General features: G+C 43.0%; 2 protein-coding genes across 2 annotated transcripts in view; both read left to right on the top strand.

The window, feature by feature from the left end:
* Window positions 1-692: 692 nt before the first annotated feature.
* dtd1 (D-aminoacyl-tRNA deacylase 1) lies at window positions 693-21971 on the top strand. The gene is made up of 6 exons (XM_004538706.3): window positions 693-828; window positions 2189-2279; window positions 3008-3243; window positions 5697-5794; window positions 12046-12210; window positions 18396-21971. Exons 1-5 carry the CDS (start codon window positions 786-788, stop codon window positions 12199-12201), a joined length of 624 nt encoding a protein of 207 aa, XP_004538763.1. The 5' UTR covers window positions 693-785; the 3' UTR covers window positions 12202-12210; window positions 18396-21971.
* A 515-nt stretch (window positions 21972-22486) lies between these two features.
* LOC101480231 (sodium/potassium/calcium exchanger 3) overlaps window positions 22487-26311 on the top strand; it is a 59654-nt gene continuing 55829 nt past the window's right edge. The window contains exon 1 of the mRNA XM_004538707.5: window positions 22487-23301. Coding sequence (XP_004538764.1) covers window positions 23097-23301 — 205 coding nt within the window. The 5' untranslated portion in view covers window positions 22487-23096. The remainder of the gene's footprint in view (window positions 23302-26311) is intronic.

Genomic DNA, 26311 nt, shown 5'->3' with positions numbered 1-26311 from the left:
TTTACAAGCTTTATGACTTTTCTTTAACAGATACTCTATTCTAGCTTCTTTCAGCCCACTGTAAAGGAGGATTTCAGTACAACGCAATGATTAAACTCACTTGCAAACACTTTTGATGTGATGACATCTATATGAGGGTGCAGCAGAGCTCCTTCTCCCTCAGACTGATTCAACCTCACTGCCATAAAGAACGCTTTAGGAAATCTTTCCTACAGATTGAAGCATGCTTTTGTATTATACCTTCATGCTGCTGTTTTTTTAGTTATACATATTATTTATTAATCCAATTTGCACTTCTTCATTGTTTTTAACTACATTTTTGTTTGTTTTTATCACACTGCAAGAATTTGTTTACAACAGTCTCATAGTATAAACCTCTTACTTTGTTGTTTATTTGTTGTGTATTGTACACTGTACGATTTTATTCTTTATCATGCTGCTGTAACACAAAAGTTTAACCTTGTGGGATCAATAAAGCATCTATCTGTCTATTAAAGTAGGCTGTACTCCCCTTAGGTGCAGCATGTGTGCATGCAGGTTCACCTTCACGGTTTTCTGGGTAACTAAGGTTTTATTAATTTCACTCTTGCTTTATCCACTCTGACAGCTCGCAGTAAAAACTGTCAGCTGTAAAAGTCTCGCGTGGGCTTTAATAAATTCCTCCCTGTACGCTTGAATCTCAGGACCCGTGTTACCGGTTTCAACCACCAGGGGGAGACATCGTGCCGTGCGCTCTGTTGATTTCCGGAAGTTGTGACAGTGTGCTCCCCAACACAACCACAACAATGAAAGCTATCATTCAGAGAGTCACGAAGGCGAGTGTGACAGGTAAGCTTTAACCTGAGCGCGGCTGCTGCATTTTGAGAATGTATTTAAACTCGAGCCTGCTCACAGCTTCCGCTCGTTTCCGTCGCTGACACGTCGCCTTAGCTAAGCTAGCAGGGTTAGCATTAGCCAGCAGAGTGAATGCAGAATGAATGCAGCAGAGCTGTTGTCTCTCCAGCTGTCAGCCGCTGCTGGAGCTCAGAGGGGCGTGATAGCAGTGAACATGTCCTGTATGTCTGCGGGGCTGACGGCTGAGCGACAGACGTCACGGCTGGCGACTGTTCTCCGACAGCCGGCCACCTGTCAGCCTCTGCTAGCTGCCGGTGTGCAACAGTAACAACAGCTGGAGGGCAAACAGTTCACAAAAACACGCTCATATATGCGTGGTTACATTTATTTCTCAGTCTATATTATTTTCTCACGCTAAGAAAGTGCGTTTAAAAATGTCTACAGTGCTGATTTAACCGGTCAGTTTTTATTTTTCTCCTAAATATGCTTAAAAAGTACAAAGTCAAGTCACAATTCTCACAATCTATCGCAATAAAGAAAATCAGTCAAATCCATCTTCATGTTTATTGTGTGGGAAACATGACGTCCTCTAGAGCTCTCTACAGTGGATCATCATTTGATCCTACCCTAGTATCTGTCACACCAACCCTCTGTACGTCCTCCTTCACTACATCCATGAGTCTTCTCTGTGGTCTTCCTCTCTTCTTCCTGCCTGGCAGCTCCATCTTCAGCATCCTTTGTCCAGTATATACAGCATGACTCTTAGTAGCTAGAAGAGCAGAGGTTAGAGCAGCTGGCCAGTAAGCAACAGGCTGCTGGTGTGAGTCTCTGTTCAGATGCTGACATCTCTGACATGGCTCATTTTGTCATGTAAAAAAATAAGTAAAATGAACAAAAAGCTAAAGAAACAAATATTAAAGACACAAATTTGATGGTTTCTACAGTTTGAATAATGGCAAGAATTGATGTTTGCACATATCTTCTGTAGGGCATGCATCTGTGTGAGAGATTACATTGAATGGATTCTGAGACATGCGTTGGTATAATTTCGCTGCTTCGGTGCACAGAAGGCCAAAGTGACCCTCAGACAGTCAAGTAGAACGCGTTTACCGCTAGGTTTAAATCAGTTCCAAGTATCCAAGACGAAAAACAAATTCACTGCAGTTGCAAATATCCACACATGTCCAAAGCTGCCTGTAATGCTTTTATAGAAACTTGAAAATGAACAAATTTTGAGGATGTAAAAACATAAAATCTCCTTTGTCTGATTTCTTCAAGTTGGTTGTGATCTCTGTGGGCACGGCGTTGCCTGATATCTCTGTGCCAGTGTTCATTTTGTTGTGCTTTCTTGCAGTGGGCGAGGAGCAGATCAGCTCGATCGGACGTGGACTGTGTGTGCTGCTGGGCATATCTGTGGAGGACACGCAGAGGGATGCTGAGTACATGTGAGTGCAGAAAGCAGAAAGTACACCCTGAGATCTCAAACACTGTAATTTCATCATAAAAAGAAGGGAAATCTAAATAAACTAAAAGCACACAGTCAAAATAATAAAACATTTATGCAAAAATTAAATGTCTTCAATGATTCTGATCCGGTCGATCTACGTCCCTGCCCTCACCTATGGCCACGAGCTGTGGGTAGTGACCGAAAGAACGAGATCGCGGATACAAGCGGCAGAAATGAGCTTCCTCCGAAGGGTGGCTGGCCTCTCCCTTAGAGATAGGGTGAGAAGTTCGGCCATCTGGGAGGGGCTCAGAGTAGAGCAGCTGCTGCTCCACATCGAAAGGAGCCAGCTGAGGTGGTTCGGGCATCTGACAAGGATGCCCCCTGGGTGAGGTGTCCCGGGCATGTCCCACCGGGAGGAGGCCCCGGGGCAGACCCAGGACACGCTGGAGAGATTATATCTCTCGGCTGGCCTGGGAACGCCTTTGTGTTCCCCCGGATAAGCTGGAGGAGGTGGCTGGGGAGAGGGAGGTCTGGGCGTCTCTGCTTAGGCTGCTGCCCCCGCCACCCGGCCTCGGATAAAGCAGATGAAGATGGATGGATGGCTATTGTCACCGTTGACTGAATTGAAAACAGAAAGTGTAAAATAAATAAAAACAAAGATTAATATAAAATACAGACGTGTAGGAGAGGCTGCTTACTGTGTTGTTCTCATCTTTGTGTTTTCAGGGTGCGTAAGATCCTGAACCTGAGGCTGTTCGAGGACGAGCACGGCCGAGCGTGGAGCAAAAGTGTCATGGAGCGAGACTTTGAGGTTCTGTGTGTGAGCCAGTTCACCCTGCAGTGCATCCTGAAGGGCAACAAGCCGGACTTCCACTCGGCCATGCCCGCAGAACTCGCTCAGCCTTTCTACGACAGCATGCTGGAGAACATGAGGAGCACCCACAAACCGGAGCTCATTAAAGGTGGGTCAAACAGAGGCGTAGGGCCACGTCAGCAAAGCCTTCTTTTTGACTATAAAACACTGTGACTGAAAGCTGTGGACACCGGTTGACTCTTTAAACTGCAGTAGCAGTTTAAGATTAAAATCTTTATTAAAAGCAGCTGTTAATGGGACTCTGATGTGAAGCGAGTCAGATTAATGTTAGACGTGTGCGACTAATCGAGTCTAAGATCGCTGCTTTGTTAGTCGGTTAAACAGATTGTTCCTACTTTATTGATGCGTGTCAGCAGTTGGCAAAAGCTGCGACTCTAACGACCAGCAGAGCCTCTTCCTCTCTGGTATGGTACGATGTGAAGGGTCAGACATGAACTATAAACCACTGCAATACTTTGAAGTAGGAAATGAGTGGCTGTGTGAGAGGCGTGTGGATGCCAGCCTGCAGAGAGTGAAGGTTAAAGTTAGCACTGCTAACGTTAGCTGTTAAACAGCCATGTTTAGCCTCGTGCTTGGGCTGGGTTCAGTTTTAAATGCTTTCAGTGTGTTTGCTGACTAGTTGACTACATCCCTAGTTTGAATCTTACAATATTTAACATTAACTTTAAATAAATTCCTCCAGCTTCTCAAGTAGTTCTGTTGCTGGTGACCAGTTTACTTGTCCAAAAGTAAGAAACACTGTCCATATGAACATGTGGTTATTTAAGAGAATGAATGAAACTGAATAATATTCTTTGATAATCCAGTTATTCTCAGATGCCGCTGAGATGTGCATCTCTTTTTGCTGATGTTAACGTTGCAAACACTCAGACTGCGGTTGGATTGCTGCGTGTGCTAACATTAGCAGTGCTAGGATCCGTAGCATCCACATGCTTCTTTGGTCAAATGGTTAAATCAAACGCTAGTTTTCTCTGATAAATCGAACCAGCACCTGTCCATTTTCTACTTTAAATGCAGACCTGCGCTGGTTTATGCAGCTGTCGTCTGCCCGACTTTCCACCTCGCTTTTTTACAACTTCCTATCACAGAGAGCGGGTCTCAGGTGTCTGCGGGTGCTACAGATGTTGGAGGATAGTGTTGTTAAATTACAGGACGAGCCGGTGACCAGTAATGTACGTTCATAAAAAGGGAAGAAGAATTGCTTTAACTGACTTGTGGTGCTCAATAATGATGTTTAATCGTCTAATCGACTATTTCTAAACATCCATAATATCACAAGACATGCATGCATGCAGCAAGAAGAACAAAAGCTGTGCTCATGTTTATGCAGGTGGCTCAGTAACATTTCATTAACACATGATGTAGGACTTTGGAATTGATGCCATAGGTGTGTCTGCAAGCAGGCTGAGGGGTAGCACCGATGGTTGCAGGTATTTTCAGGTTTGTTATAAAGCATGCTTCATCTCGATGAACCCTCTGCTCCACCTGAGTGTCAGATTCATCCAGAGATCACACAGTTCCCTGTAATTTCCAGCAGAAGAATAAAAAACATATCATACCCATCAGCTGCTTACCTTTAATCTGAATTGTCATGCTGTGTGTGAAGAAAAACGGCTGCGTTACCCGGGTTACCCGCTCCCTCGTCAGGCCTGCTTGTTGTGGAGCTGCTAATTTGTGCTGCTTTAGTTAAAAAGCTGGTCATTAATGAAATGAACTAGCTGCACTCTAATTAGCACATAGCTATTTCATCCTCAACGCTCAACGCCCCTCTCAGTAAATCCAGCCCTTCATCATCTTCACTGCCCCACTTTAAAGTCCTCTGATTTTTGCCCCCTGCTGGAGTTTAGGTCTGGATATTGATATTGAGCTGATAGCTGCTGTTTCTAGCTAAGATGGATTATTTTAATTAAAAAAAATAGCCACAGTCTGTTGGCGGTCTTTTCAGAGACCAGTCTTAATAGAGTCCCAGGAGGCTGCAGGACGGCATGGCTGAAAAATGCCTGTTACCTGATACAAAGCTAATTGGAAACAAAAGGTCAAAGGTCACAGCTATTGCCACACACTTATGGGCCTGGACTAGTGATCCTGCTCCCTGCTATTTAATTGCCCGTATTCCCATCTCGGTGTAAGGTTACAGCAGTTTAGGCGGTGGATCATCGGTGTGGTGACGCGCTGGCAATGACGGTGGCGGTGAACTGGGTCAGCCCACCGGGGAGCAGGTGAGGAGAACACCTTGTCCCAGCGAGGGAGGTGTAGGGCTTCTTAATTAGGAAGCCTTCCGCCTCCCCCTCCAGAGAGAAAATGCGATGATGCAGCGCTTTTTCCACCGCGGCCCAACGGCTTCATTGTGCAGATGGTGTCATTAATCTCGTGGACTCGGTGGAAGAAAGGAGAACATTTGAGAAACTTCCTGTCCTCGCACCTCTCCGTCGCCTTTGTCCCCAATGTCTCAAAGCTCCACGTCACATCGTGAAACATCAAGTGCTGATGCCTGTAAACTGTAATCTCTATTCATTTGTCTTCCTGGTTTTATCATTGTAGATGGGAAGTTTGGGGCTCGCATGCAGGTCCACATTCAAAACGACGGACCGGTCACCATCGAACTGACATCACCGACTGGACCCACAGACCCCAAACAGGTACATCACTCGGCACGAAGCTTTAAAGACTCATCTTAATACCTCAGATACCACTGGCCGCTGCCTTTCCTCCAATGTGCAGTGCCTGCAGGAGTCTACCTGTTACCGATCACCTGTCATGTTTGTATACGAGTTAGATAACAAGGAGACCTTTCATATGCTGTTACTTGTACTGAGCAGCAACTCTCCCACTTTGTCAGATGACTTTTCAAAGTTTGCCCAAATTGCATTTTTCATGCAAGTTTTCTCCAGTGAATGATCAGAAAAAGCTCCAGTATCAATGCTTGTTTCTGTTCCTCTACATTAAAGACATGAAATTGCTGCAGTTTATTGAAACTAGGATGCGTCCCATGACAATGATGCTCAGAGGAAATCAAAATTTCACATGGATACCTCCCTGTACTTACATTAAAAAAAATAAAAAATAAGGTGACTAAGAAAGCACCGATTTTCGACAGACTCCCGTCTCTCTGTACTTTGAGGGCCTGTAACTCTGGTGCATCTAATCAAGGCATGCAACATTTTTTTGAATATAGTCACACTCCAAAAAGTTACTGCACAAAAAAAAAATTTAAAAAATCAGCTGATTCTGAGAGGGTCAGCAGGGAGGAGCTCCCTAATTTGTCAGTGTGAAGGAGTTCATTTCTATTGTACCACCAGGTGGCGGTGTTTGCTCTCCTCTCATGTACAGACTCTTGATTCTTATGCTACAGATTTTTGTTGTTGTTTCTTTTTTAAAATGAGTGAAATAAGAAGCATCCATTATTTATACCCTTCAGGTTTCTTGAAGTTTGTTTTATTTTTATTTTATTTTGCTTGATTTTGTGTGATTTATACGAATACTGTTCAATATCTGACTGACTAAAATTAAATCTAAGATTTATAAAGTCATGCATCCTTAGATCTGAGTTTGAAAGAGTCACACAGAGGTTATTTTTAAAATCCACAAATGCTTCGAATTTAAGCAAAGTGAAACTCGAGGAAAGAAAACAATATAAAAATTATATCCAATAACATCTATAAATCCAGCCAGTTAAATGAATATTAGAAGTATAATACACAAAGTAGTGTGTTGTGTGGATGCGTCTGCATGTGGGAAAACCTATCATCTCACTCAAAGTCACAAACTCACAGATCATTGCTGCCCAGCTGATCGTTTTGGTTTTATAACTCACAATCTTTCATCGACTTTTTTCCACAAATGCAATAAAAATTCAACAAAATAAAGTAAAATATTAGAAAAGTAAAACACACTAAATTAGCTTACTTATTTTTACTTATTTCTTTTATTTTTTCATCCATATGAGACACCCGTGTGACTGATCTACCATTGAACAGGCCCCACGCTTTTATTTTGAAGGTTCAGTTACTGCTAACTTGCTGGCTGTAGCCCTTCATGTAAGATGTGCCCCTGTCGTTATGCTGATGTGCTCGTGGTTTGTTTCACTTGCAAAGCTAGTGCTTTTTAGGCTGGGTGTTAAGTTTGCAGAATTCCAGGATCCCAAATCCCAAATTAAGGATTCAAGAAAAACAATCTAGATTTGAGAAAGCAGAAAACAAAACTTTAAGCTCTCAGACAGCAGCCACGATTAACGTGTGTCACCCCCACGGAGCCGCGCTGATTCACTGATATCTCACTATCACTCAGTCGCCTCCGTGAAGGAGCTGAAAAGTCCCCCATTTGTTTTAGGTGTGTGTGTGTGTGTGTGTGTGTGTGTGTGTGTGTGTGTGTGTGTGTGTGTGTGTGTGTGTGAGATAGAGAGAGACAGGGTGTTATGTGTGGGTTTGAGATGATTGGCACCATCGGCCCACATGCTCACGCTCTCCCTCTGCTGTACCTGTCCAGGCTGTAACTGTTTGCTCCAGGAAACCAGAGTCAAACCAGGATGCCTCCTTTCTAAAGGGATGGTTTTATTCTGAAAGTGTGCGCTGTGATCTGAAAGGGTTAGTATATCATTTTGATTGCATGCAGGGAGCTTTGACAGGTTTTCATGCTCGGTGCTTTTAGGGAAAGCGACATCAGTGTGGTGCTGGATGAAAAGTACATTAGCAGGTGATTCATTTTAGCTTCTGAGAAGTCTTGATATGAGTACAGAGGACCAGCTCCAGGGGACTGAAAGCACCAGAGCTGAATTAAATTAACAGTTTTGAAGTTTCATTTTCTTATTTTTTTTCTTATTATTTTACCTTTTTAAATAAACTAAAATGAAGGAAAGGTTCCAGAGCCAATCCAGGATTTTCTATTTGTTTAAAACACATAAAACAAACTTCTTTTAGCTTCATTTAGTCCTAATTTTCACCTTCACTCAAAGTGTCCCCTCAAAATATAAACTGATCTTTATTCTTAAGATCATCCTGTACCACAACCCAATGCTTCTTCAGTGACTTTGTATTTCATTGATTCTTTGCCTTTAAGTGTTTTCTCGCCACATCGCTTGTTAAGAAAACAAACACCGTTACAGGACGGCTGTGAAAATCTGAACTGTGAACAGAGATGTACTTCATAAATTTATCCCCAAATCCCGCTACATCTGTAAATCTTCATCTTCCTCCTGCCTGTTTTTGCAAAATGTCCCTTTTTTTTTTTTTTTTTAAAGCAAGCTATTTTTATAAAACCAATTAACACTGCAGCAGATGATTTATTAACATGCAGCTGTAACTAATATTTATCTTTTCTTTGCAAGTCCGTTTTGCATCATTGATGCATTTTTGCTTTCTTTCATTTTTTAATTGAAGCAAAAACTTTGTTGATTGATCAGTTTGTCAGGTTTTAATTTCAGTCACAATTTTTGTGTTTCGACAACTATTAAAACAAGATAACTGAGATCAAATTCTTATTTTGAAGAAAAGTCCAGGTTCACTCCTCATTTTTTTTAAGGCTGGATCAAGCTACATGATCATGGTCTCATTCGTGATTTGTTCAACTTTGGATTTACTCGATTTTCTCTGCAGTGATTCTGTGAACGAGTCATGAAATGTTTTTTTTTTTGGGGGGGGGGTTTGTGCATTTAACCGCTGATTTATGAATGAATAAGAGTCAAGTAATGGAGATAGAAATCAGTGCAAAAGTGGACGGTCTCCTGCAGCGACAGGATGTTTCTCAGCTCCTTCTGCCACCAGAACGAGCTTCGTGCAGCCTTCCTGAATTCTGCTCACTTCTGTGGAGCCCAGTTAGCGTCCTTATGCCTTGGCTGCAGGCAGGCTTTGGCTGCTCTCCCCTTGGTGGACTTGGCTTGCTTGCCCAAAGGGAGGGATATTAAGCAGTCCTCAGAATTTTAATCTTGTCTGTTTGGGATGTTTTGCTGTGGGGGCTGAGGAACCAAAGCCAAGACTGAACATGAGGGATAAAAGGCCAGCCAATAGGCTACGCTTGGCACGGGGTGGGAAATGAAGCAACAGCCAGCAGACACTGTTCCTTTCTTTCCATGAATCAGGGATTTAGTCCACCACAGGGTCAAGCGGCCAGCAAACAATAGAGTTATCCAGAGCAATGAAAATCATCCAGTTTTGGATGTTCTCTTTGGGAAGCTGGAGGCTGCAGCCCGATGGCAGAGGGCTCCAGAGTTTTTCTGTTTGTTCACCTTACTGTTGGTGCATTTTGATTTAGGCTGTGGGCTGAAACCCAACATTCACAGGAGTTACATAATGTTTGATCATGCTAAGCTTTCACTGGGTTGGAGATCAGAGTTTTGGGTTTGGACGGAGCTTTAGTGTTGGAGTTATAAACAGATATCTTTGTGCACTACCACGGTGTTATATCAAACAATCAAGATGTGACTGAAGCACAGCTTTAATTCAAGGGGATTAACAAAAGTATTGTATTAACTGTTTAGAATTTTTTTAAAAATGTACATAGACGCCATTTTCAGAGGTTTAAAAGCAATTGAGTTGACCTACAACCAGTGTTATGGACATGTGAGGAGTTCATTCAAGTGTTGAACTTATATTTGGTAACAGTTCACTGGAACTCTGAATGTGAGGTCCAAAGAGATGGAGATGCAAGAGAAGGAAACAATCATTAGACTGAAGGACAAAATGCACCTATTAGAGAGAGCAAACACATCAGCAGTGTTAAAAATTAACATTCTTACAAAGATGAAATGCACCAATCAGCTCAGCAATCACAAAAGGCCTGAAGGACCACAGAAGACTACAAAAGTACATGATGACAGAACGATTTTCACGGTTAAGAAAAAAACATCTAAGTCAAGAACACGCTCGAGTAGGTAGACGCATCTCTTTCAGTCTACAATCAATTGAAATGAAATGCAGAGGAAACCAGTCGTTTACAGCTAGATGCAAACCGCTGGTTACACAGGAAGAACGGGGAGGCTTGATTAGATTTGTACATTTGTACAGATTTGTACAACTCCCAGGCCACGGACCGGTACTGGTCTGTGAGTCATTTGGTACCAGGCCGCGAGAGTTGAAGCTCGGATGTGAAATTGATGGTTTTCAGGGTTTTTATCGTTTTTATCTGTAACTTGGTTTCTCTGGGTCTTTTCCCGTGTGTTATGAATAAATCTTCCCTTTTTTGGTACCGGTACTGGTTTTATCTTGTTGTATTTATCCACGACACCTTAAAGGCTGGTCCGTGAAAATATTGTCAGACATAAACCGGTCCGTGACGCAAAAAAAGTTGGGGAACGCTGTTTTAGACGACACGGTTCTGGAAAAAATAATTCTTTGAAAAGAAGAAACAAAGATTAACTTGTGAAAGAATGACAAGTGTGGAGAAGAAGAGGAACAGCTCCTGATCTAAAGCATACCACATCATCTGTCGAACACATTGGAGGTCACATTATTGCATGCGCGTGTGGAACCATGTCATTTGCTTTTATTGATGACGTGAGTGCTGATAGGAGCAGCAGGATGGATTTTGGAGTGTGCAGGGCTGCACTCTGCTCAGATTCAGCCAACTGCTGCAGAACTGATTAGACCGAGCTTCCCAGTGCCAGTGGATAATGACCCAAAGCAAACTGTAAAAGGAACCTGAGAGATCTCTAAGGCAAAGAAATGGGATATTCTTTGATGGCCAAGTTAACCACCTGATCTCAACCCAATAGAGCATGCTGTTCAGTTATTAACTGGATGCAGAGAGACCCACAAACAAGCAGCAACTGGAGGCATAATTAGCAAAATGGTGTCACTTTCCAGATACTCACTGATCTGACCGATATCATCAACAAAGACAACAGCAGGCCTAGTTTCTTACCACAGCATGTTAATGGGTTCAGCTGGGAATAACAGTCTTTTTTGTACTCGTTGAATAATGTAATGTCTTATGCAATGCTTTGGATTTTTAAGATGACATGTAGTTCATAAATATTTCTCCTACAACCATAAAAGTTTTACCATCTGTGTTTCCAGACTATCTTGGATGTCAGGTAGCATACCTACTTCATCATCACTGTGGAGTGATGTTTATGAACCGTGAAGATGAGGGAGGAGCGGTTTTTGATCAGTAGAGTTGTCTGACTAGTTGTGCTGAGTGGCAGCATGAAGGGCTATTTTGAAAAGAGGGAGTGCGTGCAGTCACAACAATAGACTCATTGAGGGGATCATATGACAGCTCGGAATAGCTCTGAATGCCGAGAGAATAGAAGTAGTCATGTATCACAAATGTGGAGTGCTGGCACGGGCCTCTTTTTCTTTGTTTAATTAATTGTTGTAATTGTCATGCATGTCAGGATCTTTGGGTGAATACTGAGCATACTGCAAAGGTCATGATCTGCAAGTCATGATGCAGCATGTTCATGGTGGGACCACAGAGCCACCAGGAGGCCCAGATGAGTCAGGTTTCAGTCGCAGAGTAGGAAAAGGGAAATGTTACAGTTTTAGAAATAAGAATCCATAAATTATTATTACTTATTCTAACTATCCTCTGTCTACGATGTAATGTGACCGGGTTGTTTGTCTGCTTGTTAGCAGGTGGGGGAAAAAAGCTTATGGCCAGACTTGCATGAAAATATTATTCTTAGGAGCCGGACTCGATCTGGATCTGGATTCAGGAATATTTGGAAGGATTCTTTTTGATTACATCATCTACGGCTCACATTACCTGTGGTGTACCACAAGGATCAGTCTTAGGGCCTATTTAACTTTCTACTTATATGCTTCCACTTGTGTAAATTTTACAAAACCACAATGTGTGTGTCCCGTGAGAGCTCTGATCTTAAAAGCTTAGCTGCTGTTTTAAACTGCTTGTTGTCTTTCTGACCCAGCCGTTTTGCTTTCTTGTATTTTCTCAGCTATCAAAGCAGGAAAAGCAGCAGCAGAGGAAAGAGAAGACGCGCTCCAAGGGTCCCTCAGAGTCCGGCAGGGAGAAGGGCGCCCAGCGTTCTCGACAGGACCCCAACGCCAGCAGTGGGGCAGAGGGGGACGTGTCTTCGGAGAGGGAGCCTTAGGTCATCAAGGTGAACGGGAAATATGCACACACACACATGCAGTCAGGTACAGTTACGCTCAGGCGTGTCTGTCTAATTTAGTCTTTAGAATTTGTCAATCATTTCCCACTAAATAAAGGCTCATCTTAAAGGGGACGCCCCATGCTGTTATCTGTTATCAGTCTGTGCACAAAGAGCACCTGTGAGACAAAAGCTCAGGCTTCACACTGCTCTAACCGCTCAGTTTCACATTGTTTTTCTACTCTTGCAAATATATGATGTCATAGAAGGAGGATGTGGTTATCTCAGGCACACGGCTCTGACTGTAAGTAAAAGGCTTGCACGCACCTGCTGTTCATACTTTCTACACAATATTCAAAAACAATTTAAACAAAAAAAAGTTGACATTTCTAGTCTAATTCTAACTCTTAGTGTTTGCTTCTGCACAGTCGTCATCTCAGAGCTGCAGTTATTGTTTTTTTGGCCGTTGTGGAGGCAGCTCCCACAACTTTGGAGTAGTGATGTAACCTGGAAAGCTCCTCCAGCCTTGGCAGAAGGAAGTTCATAAATTGATCCAAGAAATTAAAGAAACAAACCAAGTGTAAATATGGAAACATGTCTGCCAAGGCTGGTACCACTGAAACTTCATTAGAGCCACAACAGGACAGCTTGCCGGCCGACTTAATTACCCTGCATGCTCGTCCACGCACGTCACTTTGTTTATGTGTGTGCGAGGTTGTGGGTAGTTGTGTTTAGTGTGCGGTTCTCCTGGAAAGGTCACAGCAAACAGGATATCAAGCTCATAAAATGGCTTTTTACTTGCTGCAACAGCTTTTAGTGACCATATGGAGAGCTGAGCGTCTGGGCTGGCGTGTCTTTTCTGCTCGACTTTTTTTGGGAGGGTGGGGGTTTGGAAACGGTACGGGAGGATGATGCATTGTGAGCCAGAAAGTATCCCAGGATGGAGATCTGTGATGGAGTTGTTTCAGGCACATAATTAATTTAAAAACAAGCTTTTAAAATTAGTCATGTTTTGGAAATTTGGAAGGAGGTGGAGTTTTTTAATAACTCACCTGCTTGCATTTTTGTAAAACTCAGAGTTAGCGATGTGGCTACTTTGAGGTGTGTGCTAACACAGCTGTAAGCACTAGCTGTCTGCTAAGCCTCACATCTGCTAGTTAGTGACTTCTTATTATTAGTTGGATAATAGTAAATCTGCTGTGTTGCGCAGACCATCAAAGACCACCTGGGTTATGGGAAGTGAAATTGCAGTATTTTAGGTAGTGGATCGGTACAAACCCCACTGGGATAGTTGGGACACTTCCTGAAAATCCAAGAAAAACTAAAACCTGATTCTCCTCCTCATGATGTGCTGGATATTTTCAAAGGGAGACAGATCAGGACTGCAGTCAAGCACACAGACTCCATGTCTACGAAGCCAGGTTTTTCCAATGAGGCCTGGCATTGTCCTACACACGGAGTTCCTGGGAAAAGACGATAATTTCCTGATGGGAGCATATGTCTGTCTAAAATTCCTCCTCCTCGTAGTGCCTTCACATATGTGCAAAGCCCCCATGCTACGGGCACTGGTGCACGTTGAGCCGTGAACTCATGTGACCACAGGACACGTTTCCATTGTTGCTCGCTCCATCTCGGATGAGCTTGGGCCCAGAACTCACTGATGTTTCTGCACAAAGTTGTTGGAGTGTGTTGCAAGCATCTAAATGTGTTTAAGAGATAAAATTAAGTTTAAGTGGAAAAAACATTTAAAATCTTTTCTTTGTCCTTTTGTCTGTTAAATAAATGTTCAAGTGTATGACGAAAAAGCCGATTTTAGTTTTATTCCCAATTTTTCTGGAAATCTGGTGTATCTGTATGTATATAATGCTTTACTACTTATACTGAGCAGTCAAAGCATTTCTAAACTGCAGTATTTTTTGTATAACTCTATTTATGGAAACAGAGTTATACCTTTAAACAGCATTTCCTGTGCTTACCTGGTTTTAGGTCCTTTTAAATTTGCTGAAACTCTGAGAACAAAATGGCTTTGCATCTGTGCAAGATCATTTTTGTCTTTTGCACTGTCAACAAATGCAGTCACCTCCCAAAAATAGTTATGTCCCATTTATAATATTAGTGTATGGTGTCATGTGCAATATGGCGCCCTTAAATCTGCAGTGAGAAGCAGTTACAGTTGTTCTTGTTTTCCACATCTCCCTTTTTCCATCTGTGCCTGATCTCTTTGTTTTTGTTGACATTGCGGTGAAACTCAGCAACCTTCATGAGAGACAGACCTGTTTGTTTCTCATTTTGTGCTTCTTATTGCAGTGTTGGGGGTGGTTTGGTGTGGGGGGGTATGTTTTGGGGGGTTGTTCTTATTTGCCTTGAGTATTTGTTTACTAGTGCAAAAACAGACGAGTTCTGGGAGAACAGAGATGGGGAGGCATTGAGTCAGCTCTCTCTGTGTCCCCCTCTGTTCTCCCTGCTGAGGCTGCAGGCTCCTGCAGCACAGCTCCTCTCCCTCTGTGAACCCTCTGGCAGACGTGCATTAATGGATATGCCCTCAAACTGGCAGCAATGCTTCCTGATCCTTGTGCTCAAAGATGGGGCAGTGCAGTTAGCTGCATTCAGACAAAAGCATGACTGACACCAGAGAGGTGAGATTAATGGGTTGGTGAGGTATCACAAGCTTAAATCAGTTTCACTGTCACGAAGGTGGCTCTCATTACCATAGTAACTTAAGTTGAACACATAAGCTGGTCTGGAGCAAGTAATGTCAATCACATGGCAGCAACTCAATGCATTTAAGCATGCTGACCTGCTGAAGTGCAACCTGAGCTGGGCTGGTCGGCTTCAGAAACTGCTGATCTGAACTGCAGAAGAGTATCTCTCAGTGTACAGCACATCAAACCTTGAAGCTGATGGGCCACAGCAGCAGAAGACCACACCCTCTGGCAATTTAGCCTGAGAGCGTGAATCCATCAATGGTTCAGGCTGCTACTAGTGTAATGGTGTGGGAGATGCCAACAATGCTTAGTACCAACTGAGATAACCAACTAAAAACCGATAAAAACCCTGAAAACTATACATTTCACACCCGAGCTTCAACTCTCGCGGCCCGGTACCAAACGATTCACGGGGGTTGGGGATTGCTGGCCTACCTGGGTGCTGTTGCCGAGCATCTTCTGATGGCTCATTCCAGCAGCTCACATCATCTGAGTTCACTGTGCTCAAGTTGTCACAAAGGTCACCAAATCTAAATCCAGTAGAACACCTTTGGGTGTTCATTTGACAAATCTGGAGCTACTGTGTGATGCTGTCGTGTTGATGTGGACAAAATCTCTGAGGAAAGCTTCCAGCGGTTTGTTGAATCTGTGTCATGTTGAGTTAAGGCAGGTTTAAAGGCAAACAAGGGGCCAACCCTGTACTACAAAGGTGTGTCTAATGAAGTGGACACTAAATGTAAAATCTATTGAGGAAATATGTGGTGTAGAAGTAATCCGTAGAGTCGAACCTTACTGACGTCTCTCGATTGGAGTAGGCGGCACTCAGTCACTTTTGAGCAGGAGATTATGACACGCCAAACACCCTGAGCCAGAAGCGGAAAACCTGATCCCAAAGTTTTAGACTTTTATTGACTAAATCAGCATTTTCATATCTTGTATGGGGAAAAAAACTCTGGAGTGATCCTCATCCAGTCACCTGATAGCTGCTGTTAGCTTCTAATGGCTTAAAACCTCCATCAAAACATCTGCAGGTGCAATGTTATTATGTCCTCCCTGAACTCCTCCACAGCGGGGGAGGATGCAGTGTAATCCTCAGGTTTTGGAGGCTTCAGCACCTTGTTACATAAGGTCTGACCAGAAGCCAGGGATGAGGGGGAAATGTGAGAGGAAAGGGAGTGGTTTTTTGTTTTTGGTTTTTTTTTGATAAGGTGACTGTTATTTGGATTTTGGAGTGAGAGAGTGCACACACAGCACCTCGGGAAGTGTGTGTGCTGTAGTGAAAGAGAGGGATGGGTGGAAGAAAGAGGAAAAAGGACAGCGGCCTTGCTTGCTTAGCTCTGTAGCTGCATGTTTTATAGAGAGAACTGGTGCTCCCCAGGTTTGCTTTGCGTGACTTAAACATGAGCCGTGCTCGACTTCCATCGAATAATTTGCGACAGCCCTCCATTATCTTCTCTGCTCGTCCTTCCTGTCTGCAACGCTCTAATTTCAAAATAGAGTTATGTTAAGTTATCAGTACAGGAAGGTTTCAGCTGCTGTGAAGAGGTTCCAGCTGTAGCTGTTCTCAGGACTGTCGGAGATGTTCACACCACACGTAACTGCATCTTTAAATTTAGCTTTCATTGCTACCGTCAGCGTTTTTGTGCAGATCTTTTAATATGATGCAGACTTTTGAATTTGTCTGTTCACCTAAAATGGAAGCTGCACTTTAAACCTCCAGGAATTTTTACTTCTTTTCATTTTAACAGGAATAAAATGGGAAAGTAACAAATAAGGCCAAAGTCTGTGGGGGGGGGAAAGCGTCCATGCTTAGCTTTGAATGGCTTATTTTAGTCCATAAAGATATTGCTGTCGATATAATCTTGCTTTTTGTGTTAGTTGGTTTTTAAAGATTTATCTTAAAGATTTTTAGTCTTAATCTGACCAGACATGAAAGCAGAGAGAGAGTGGTAGGAAACCACACCCCTGCAGTGGCTTTTAGTATATAGGTCCCCCACTCAAACCATAGACCATCTTTTAGAAAAGATTATTCTTTTTTTTGTACCAATTTGGGCTTTAGATTGTGATCTTTGGAGTGTCCCAGTCCATAAATACCATAATCTGTGCAGATTAGGTCCGTGTGTGTCTGCTGTCTGAGCAGGATGGAGCTCAGGATTAAACCATTGTCTTTTTTATGCCCTACATTGTTATTTTATTTTAATTTTCTTGAGGTATCAAAACCCGATGTCATCATTTCTTGATTTTAGTTATCTTGGCTGGAGCTGAATACACAGCTCCAGCCAAGATAACTAAAAACGAGACTTCACCCAACAAAATTCCTAGTGGATAAACCAACTATGAGCATATCATAAGAATCTCATGGAATATTCACAGGTATGTTTCATCTGTTTTCTGATAATAAATATATTATTAAAAGAAAACAAAAAGACCTGCGAGCTTCTATCCTCCAAGCTCGGGTCCTCTACCAGAGGCCTGGGAGCTTGAGGGTCCTGCGCAGTATCTTAGCTGCTCCCAGGACTGCGCTCTTCTGGACAGAGATCTCTGATGTTGTTCCCGGGATCTGCTGGAGCCACTCGCCTAGCTTGGGAGTCACTGCACCGAGTGGTCCGATTACCACTGGGAGCACCGTTACCTTCACCCTCCGCATCTTCTCCATCTCTTCTCTGAGCCCTTGGTACTTCTCCAGCTTCTCATGCTCCTTCTTTCTGATGTTGCTGTCATTGGGAACCGCTACATCGATCACTACGGCCGTCTTCTTCTGTTTGTCTACCACCACTATGTCCGGTTGGTTAGCCACCACCATTTTGTCCGTCTGTATCTGGAAGTCCCACAGGATCTTAGCTCGGTCATTCTCCACCACCCTTGGGGGCATCTCCCATTTTGACCTCGGGACTTCCAGGTTATACTCAGCACAGATGTTCCTGTACACTATGCCAGCCACTTGGTTATGGCGTTCCATGTATGCCCTGTCTGAGAAGGCAGCTGGATAGCGTGGTAGTAAGACTTGCACACCTTTGGAACGGGAGTTGTGGGTTTGATTCCCGAATGCTAACCAAGCCTACCTCAGACATGAGCGAGAGAGATAAATATGAAGCTGAACCGGGGGGTGAAATTGATTTCATTGTAGTTCTTAACAGAGCTTAAATGTGTTTTTCATCCTGAACTTTCACATGGATATTTTCTGCCCAATAAATATGCTTTGAGGACTCAAAAAGGCTTAAGAAAATTCCAAAGCGCTACATTTTGACTCCTATAAACATAAAGGTGCTGTAACCCTGATAATGTTGATGGTTTCAGGGTCTAATTTCACAGGGCTTAATTACATTTGCTAAAGTTGCTATGCAACAAAGATCAGCTCATCCTGTGGGGGTCACATGGGAAGATTTTTCCACATTTGGTTGATCTTCTGTAATGATGTGAATGACTGTGTAATGACTGAGAGAGTATGAAGAAAAAGAGTTTAAACTACTGCTGTTTCGTGTCTTGCAGATGTCGTACTGGGGACATGACGGTGAGCCCAGTTTCCTCAGGAAGGCCTTAAACCTCAGCGACTCTTTCACCTGATCCTGGACTGTCCTTCCTGTTTGGAAATCAGCAGGATTCGTTCAGCCTGTTTCAGACATCGTCCCCTTGGCCTCTCTCCTCCACACTCAGATAGGACCGGCTACATGTAGCAAAGATGATGTCTGGCCACATGACACTGCACAGTTTTCTTAGATTTGCGAGGGGAGGGGAGGCGTGGGTGATGGCAACATCATAAAACCGTGCAGCCCAGTAGCTTTATGTGCTCGGCTTTCCTTTTCCCTTCGCTCCCTTTCTTTCCATCGTTTCATGTTTCTGCCGCCATCTGTCTCTTTGTCTTTTGCTTTCTCTCTGTCTGTTCTGACTTAGTCTCTGTTTAGAGACATGACTCTGACCCTGAAGCACAGCTCAGCTCCGAGTTTATACTGCAGGAACATCATGGTAGTGAGAATGTACCAAGCTTGTTATATATTGTGACACTTGTCAAATTTTTGAGGTCTAAGAGGTTATTTTACCTTTTTGAGTAGCAGATTTTGTTTAAGGTCAAACTGAAGTTGCTACCACCGTCTGCTCTGTAAAAGAAATGGCCCTGTTGTTTGTAGCTGGACAAGTTTACGTTTCATATGCAAAGACTTGAGATGAAACTTCTGTAAAGTCAGTCATTGGTTAGTGAAGTCCTCAAGCTCAGTCTTTTTGGCCTTACCTTCTTAATTTGAAACTAAATGTGCACCTGGATCCTGCTTTCTCCTAATTCTGGCTGTAAATTTGTAAAATGATCATCATGTTTTAGTAAAGAAGACCGAAAAATATCAGCGGAGCACATAAACACATCACCAGTATTTACTTTTCCTTCTTTCTTTTTTTTAAATTTGAGATCACTGATAAATTTTTCCCACACTGATTTCTGTACAAATGGACTGCTTTTTTAGCAGCTAGTTGAGTCGCCCCCTGCTGGCCTTTTGCATGGTCTTCACTTTCTGGAATCAGAAGCTACGTCACTAATAAGTAGACAGCAGTCTGCAGCAACACCCCACAAAAGCTTCAAACAACAGCCTGCATTAAATCTCCAGCTACATGTAAGCACGATGCTGCACGCCGACTTGCTAAGTTAGCTAACAAACATCCACTGGGTAAAAGCGCATTGCTAACAACATTAGTTTGGCTAACCAGCCGAGTCTTGGCTAACTACTGTCTGCTAGCAACTTAGTGACGTAGCATAAAGATGGCTGTGTATCATGTACTCATTTAGCGGCGCACATTTGTTAACATTATCTGCTTGCACTGACTCAGCTTTCACTGAAACATGAATGGTAACCAACTAACTCAGAGGCTGCCAGAGTGGATTTGATGCCCCAAATCATTATTGTCTCTTCATTAACAGAAATAAGAATAGCTTTACACTTTAAAATCACTTTGACTAGACTACAGCAGACGGAGATGTGATTTCAGTTGGACTTTAAATGCTAAAATGTGACCTGTGTCTCAGTGTGTTCCTCAATTTATTGACCCACTCAGTGGGAATGACTCTAGAAAGGGTGCTGCAGTCGATTGTAAGACCAGGATCGAGTTTCTGCGACTGCCCCATTCACCTGTGCTTTACACCTGCGGAGAGGGGCCAGCTGCACCTCACTATCAGTGTGACCGGACCAACTCTGACATCAGCTATTTATTCATGTTTCTCATTGTGACGCTGTCCTGCTGTCACTCGACAGATCTGAATGTACGTTTTGTTGTCATTTTTATAAAGGCGTAAGAAAGAAGCGTCTCTCTGTTTGTGTGTTGCATTCTGCTCATTTTAATGCAAACCGCAGGGATGCTTGGCCTTATTTCTACTTTCAGCATCACCACCTGGCCTCTGTACTGTCCCAACTTTAGTTTTCTTCTTTTTTTGGTTGGCTATTCCTGGCCAACCATGCTATACCCCTCTCATCCCTTTCCTTCTGATTTGAGATTGCGGTGGAGAGGAAGAGGAGCTGCTGCATCCTGGATATGGGAGCTATCTGAGAGGGAAGACATGACCCAGATATGTCTGCTAGCTAGCTACCTAGCCTTGGTGTTTCAAACTGCTAGAACTGCAGCTTTCCTCTGCAGTGGCTGCATTGTGATCCCAATGCCAGAGGAAGGAGGAGGTAGGCTGTGTGGGTTATTGACCAGGGGAGGGCTGGTGCAGGACAGATGTCTCGCTGTGGGGAATCACCTGTTTGCGTGTGTGGATGTGGACGTCCTGAGCTGCTGGGCAGGGCAGTGGGTGCGGTGTGAGGCGGACATGGGAAACTGGGTTAAATTCCAGGCATTCTCCTACATCTGAAGCCGCACTGTTTCTGGTTTGTCTTTTCTACAACTTATCTTACATCTTGTGTGTGTGAGCGAGTCCTTTGCCAAGCCTACTGGCTATGGAAAAACAATTTAACTGGATTTAATTTGTTGCCCCCCTCCTCCTCCCCACCCACCCACTCCTCCTCCTTCCTCTTCCCTCCTTCCCCACAGTTATTTCTTACGTCTGGGAGGTTGGGGGAATTCAGCTTGTTTAGTAACTCCGTGCAGAGTCTGATGTAGCTTTGGAGGTTAGACAGGCCCGGTTTCATGGCAGCTTAAAGTCCTCGAATCATGTTGGCATCATCACGAGAGAGTAAACAATTCCCAACTGATTTAGAAGAACGTTTTCCAGGACACATCAGAAACCGATGTAGAAGTGTCACTCGTATCCTGGTTGCCTTTAGATCACTCTGGGCTCTTTGCTCTAAAGGGTTAATAAGGCACAATGAAACCAGTTGCCTAGAGCCCTGACTACTTTTTTCCATTCTTGCTGGAAAGTTTCCAGTGCTATTTATATGAAACCTCAGGCCCCACAATCAAGCAACCCACTTGGCCGGGATCAAGTATTATCCATTATCCCGAAATTCAGCTTCACTCAAAGAGTACTGCATTAAAAAACCATCAGAAATGGCAGAGACATGCTGGAATCGGTGGTCCGTATCATCTCTGTGGACACAGAACTATCTGCAGCGAACAAGTAGGCAACATGTACAAGCAGCACCGGAGAAATCAATCCACATGACCTAACGACTGTTGTATAACCAAAGAAAATACAGCACATCTAACCTGCCCCGGATCTGATAGATGTGTAGTAAAAGACCAGATATGTGAAGAGAACCAAACTGGGTTTTTTTTATTCTTTTCAAATCCATGTTCACAGGGGCCGATGTTTAGTTTTGACCATAATATCATCATATTTTAAAGTAAGATTAATACCGGTATTATTTACAGAAGCCTTGAAGGCGTAGTCAAAGTGTTCGGCTCTGTGTGAGTGAGTGGTTTAAGTGAAAACTACAACTTAAGAACTCTATACTACTATTATTGTTCAATTTTCTGTGAGTATAAGCTGTTTAATGTGGTCTTATTAAAACACAATCCCAGGAGAGGGCAGTCAACGACACAACTGAACCCATCAAACATCTGCAGCTTATCAGGAGACACAAACACACAAATACAGTGCATGGTTGCTCTTTTATTCACACTTTAATAAAGGTTTCTAATAAAAGATGGATTTGCCTTTCCTTGTTTCTGTCACATATTCACTGTTACAACACTGTACATGTATGTACTGTATCTGTACATGGTAAACATGGTAAACACGTCCAAAGTTAAAAACTGTGTGGCTCAGAGGATGAAATTTGGGTCAATTTTGCGCTGTCTTCTTTTTATGAGGGGCAGTCAATCAGAAGACAGTTGGGTTGCAGGGGGGAGGAGCCAAACTGAATGTGTGCTGTGTTGTAGCTTTTGGCTCATCGTTAGCTAGCACCCTTGTATCCAGGGGTGAGGTATAAAATATGAATCCCTGTAGAGTTACTATAGATACAAAAAAAACCCCACACCTTTAAAACAGGTGATAAATTCTGTGGTAAAGTTAGAGAATTAACACGCGAGTCTGTGGGGACCCACTCACTTTCAGCCGGCCTCATGTGGCCATCAGAGGACCTGCAGCCTTGGTGGCCACTGCCTGTTTTCCACTTAGATCATTAGTTCAGACTGCAGGATACACACCTGCAGTGTGTGTCGGCTCCTGGACAGATGTGCATCTATCTCGTGGGCGTAACTTTTATAGTGGGCGTGTCCGGATGTCCTGATGTCAGCTGCTGAATTCATGGTAACTGTGACATCTTTGATATTGAACACATTTGAAACAAAAAGAATGCGTTAAGGTTCCAGTTTACTCACAAATATCGAGCCTGTGCTCATAAAAAAGGTTAATTTTTATTTTTCGTATGTTTTTCACAGAATCAGGATAAAAGCTGATTTTGGACCGAGTGTCAGTGCCGTCACTGCGCCCCCCTCCTCTTCCTCCTCCTCCTCTCAGCAGACGGACGCATCCATGGAGATCCTGTGCAGCCTTCCTCAGCATTACCACTTCCAAAACCACATTCCAACATGACATAAGAAGACAGACCGGCTTTTCTAAGCAGCAGCTCGAAGCCTTTTGGTCCGTTTCTTTCTTTCCTTTCTTTTTCTTTTTCTCAGCATCCCATTAGCGGTGCCAATCTTAACTTTCTGCCCGCTTCCTCTCTCACTTCTTTACCCGTCTCCGGGAGAGAAGTCAGTTCCCCGGGAATTAAAGGAGGTCGTTGGGTTTTCTTCTTTTCCTTTTCGCTTCTTTTTGGTACTTCTTGGATGCGCATGGATGTGGCAGCAGCGGAAGCGGGGACGTCTCTGCCGGGTATCCGACTCCGGAATCGGGCGAAGCAAGTGATGCCGAATCAGAAGAAGGTGAAAGCGCGGCGGAAACGGCGAAAGGAGCTGGTTTTAATCCAGATCTGCTTGTTCGGCGGTTTGCTCCTGGTCGTTAAAGGGTTTTCCTCCTTAGCGGAAAATTCAGGTGAGAAATCAGCGTTTGCTGAATTCGCCCTCAGCGATACAGCCTTCTCTTTTACTTCCTCCACGTGTTTGCCTTTTATTTCCTCCCCCTTTCTCCATCTAACACAGAATTTAAACACGGCATCGCGGAAACTGTAGAAATGTACAGTGTTGTAAATATTGTGTGTGTGTTTTTTACAAAACAGACACTTTATTGCTGGCTGCATTCCATTTGGTCAACAATCAGGAAACGAGGGGTGAATGAGTAGAGAAGTGAAACCTGCTAATAACTGTAATAATGATACAAGAAACAGAGAAGTAGAAATAACTGTAATGTTCAAATGTCGAATTGCTCCATGTTGTTAATATTCCTCTAACTTACCAAACGTCATCACCCATGCGGTACAGTGCCGTATAATGCGCACTCGTGTGAGCTTCAACTATGGGAAACTATTCATGGCTGAGGAATGCAGAGGATCCTGCGTGTTCAGGTGTTTCAGCTGCAGACAGGGAAATGAGGGCAGCGAGCCCCAGGGTATATAAGCCCGCCTGCACCTCTCCAGGTTACTGCAAATGGTTATCAATCAGCCAGCCATTCCTTATTACAGACTCTGCGGTGGAGATGTTAAAAGAAGAGTCGTATAAAATAAAAGCACAGGAAGAAAGACGCGTTCATATGTAAAAGTCACCTTCCTACATAAAAGTGTGCAGTGTCTCTGCGGCTCAGTTTGGTAACGTGTGGCACCAAATCTTAAACTTGATAACCTCACAATTAAAGAACAGCCTGGAAATAAAATGATTAAAACTGCTTTAACTTCTGCAGCTACAAAGCGCTGAACCACCCCAGTCTCTTCAGTAAAATTCTCATTAGAAGTATCATACTTGAAGTCTTTGGAAACTTGCGCATATATCAAGTTAGCTTTAACTCACAGACACAAAGATCCTTATGAAACACTTCAAAACAGGGAAATCTGAGACGCCTCCTTTTGTTCTGCAAATCATGACAATACTTTTACAGGTGTTTTATGTAATATCAGCTTGCACACAATAAACAGTCTGCATACATAATATGGTTCACTGGATATTACTGATGTGGTTTGATAGGATTTCTTTTTGCTGAAATGATTTGCAGCAGCACAACATCTGCACGCCTCGACTTGATGCCTGCATGTTCCTCCTCTGTTTTTGTCTGTGTGACTCAGCTAAAGTGAGAAGTATTTATCACTTTCTGTGGACAGAAGGTCTTCGTGAATATTCATACGCTCGTGATTTGTGCATCATCGGTCCTTCCTCCCCACTGTGTTACACGCAAAAGCAGCTCTGCGAGAACAAGAGGCGACACGTTTAATGCATCTACCCTGTCCTGCTGTGTTCATGTTAACTCTTAATCAGCGCACTGGAATATCAATTAAAGTTGATTATTTATGATGCGCCTAATGAAGTTCTGCCAATTTAAGCTTGGTGTTGTGGCTCCGCAAGTGGAGCACTCACCGCCTTAATCATTCCCGCGCTTCCCTTCTTATTCCTCTCCTTCTTCTTCTTCTCCCGGTGCAAGATGGTAAAAGATACGGAGGGTGGGAGGAAGATTGCACCGCTGACACGCACACCTCAGAAAGGCCATAGTGCTTCTGCTGAGCTCTGTGAAGTATGAAATTAATTCATTGGTGTTGCTGCTTTCTTGACGAATGTGCAGATGTAGCCACAGTGGGAGCCCCCACATTGTGCACTGTTGCTCCACCCGCCCAGAGGATTTAGTTTTGGAAAATCATGAAATTCCCCTTCAATGTATGAATTGTGGGAGATAAAGGGTAGAGGTGGAGGAGAAGGAGGAAGCACCAAATTGACACATCTGTGGAGCTCTGCTCCAGCTGTTGGCTATCCTAACATTACATAAAGAATCAAACTTTAATGTGGCAAAGAATGCAGAACAGGGCATTAAAAATAAATCAAAATGCTTGACATGCACTTTGCTATCTGCAACATCTCTGCTAAACTAACAGCTTAAAGGAATACAGCCGAGTCCATGTATGTAAACATGGAAATGAGGAAAGTTTTAGGATTTAGATCCAGAGCAGGATGATGATCAACGGTGAGCACGCCATCTTTACAAAATGATGTCAGTGAAAATGAAAGGAGGATGTGTCCATGAGGTCTCAGAGGATTGCTTCTAAACCACTTCTGAGGAGAAAACAAGCAAATTTCACAGCATTTCATGGAGGATAGTGGAGAAAAGTCTTCTTTACCGATAAATTAAACTTAGAGATTAGTGTCAGTGTGATAAAGGTGTATGTAGGGAGACTAACAGGAGATACTGCAGTGGATTAAACCCTGTTGGGCAAGTTACTTTGAAAAAGTAATTAATTATAGTTACTAGTTACTTCTTCAGAAAAAGTAAATGAGTTAATTACTTGAAAAGTAACTCAGTTACTAATTACTTTTAGAATCTTGTAACTATTGCGTTACTTTAAAAAAATGTTTAACCCTCTGGAGTCCAGGGTATAATTGGCCATTTTTAACTACTTTTGAATTGTACCTCTATATTTCACCCTTAAAAACTATTTCCTTTGCCTTGTTTGGTATCATCCTTTTCAGCACAACCTCACGTGTCTGAATTTAAAGTTATGTTTTCATTTTGACATACTGTATTAACACAATTGATCTAAAATCAGACAAAAAACATAAAATCCGAGTAGAAAAAGTTATATTTTTTACTGTAACAACCATAAACATGTTTATTGAATCATATTTTATAACTTTAAATGCAAATATAAATTGTCAATTTTAAAATCATACGCACACAAAGTTATTTGCAGCCATTTACCTTTTACCCTCTTGTTTCTTTTTTCAGGTGTTCTGCATTAAATAAGTAACACAAATTATTTGTGCCACTCCAAAAGAAATAATTTCTGTCCACTATAAAAGAGAACATCACAGCCTGATACCTGCAGGTCTGACAGCAGCAGGTGTATCACTCCTGTTTCTACCTGGAGACAGCAGTCGCCTCATTGTTCTGACAACACAAAACTATCCAC

This window comes from Maylandia zebra, linkage group LG6 (genome assembly GCF_041146795.1).
Source record: "Maylandia zebra isolate NMK-2024a linkage group LG6, Mzebra_GT3a, whole genome shotgun sequence".
Classification (NCBI taxonomy): domain Eukaryota; kingdom Metazoa; phylum Chordata; class Actinopteri; order Cichliformes; family Cichlidae; genus Maylandia; species Maylandia zebra.
This window is presented reverse-complemented; position numbering and strand designations above follow the sequence as displayed.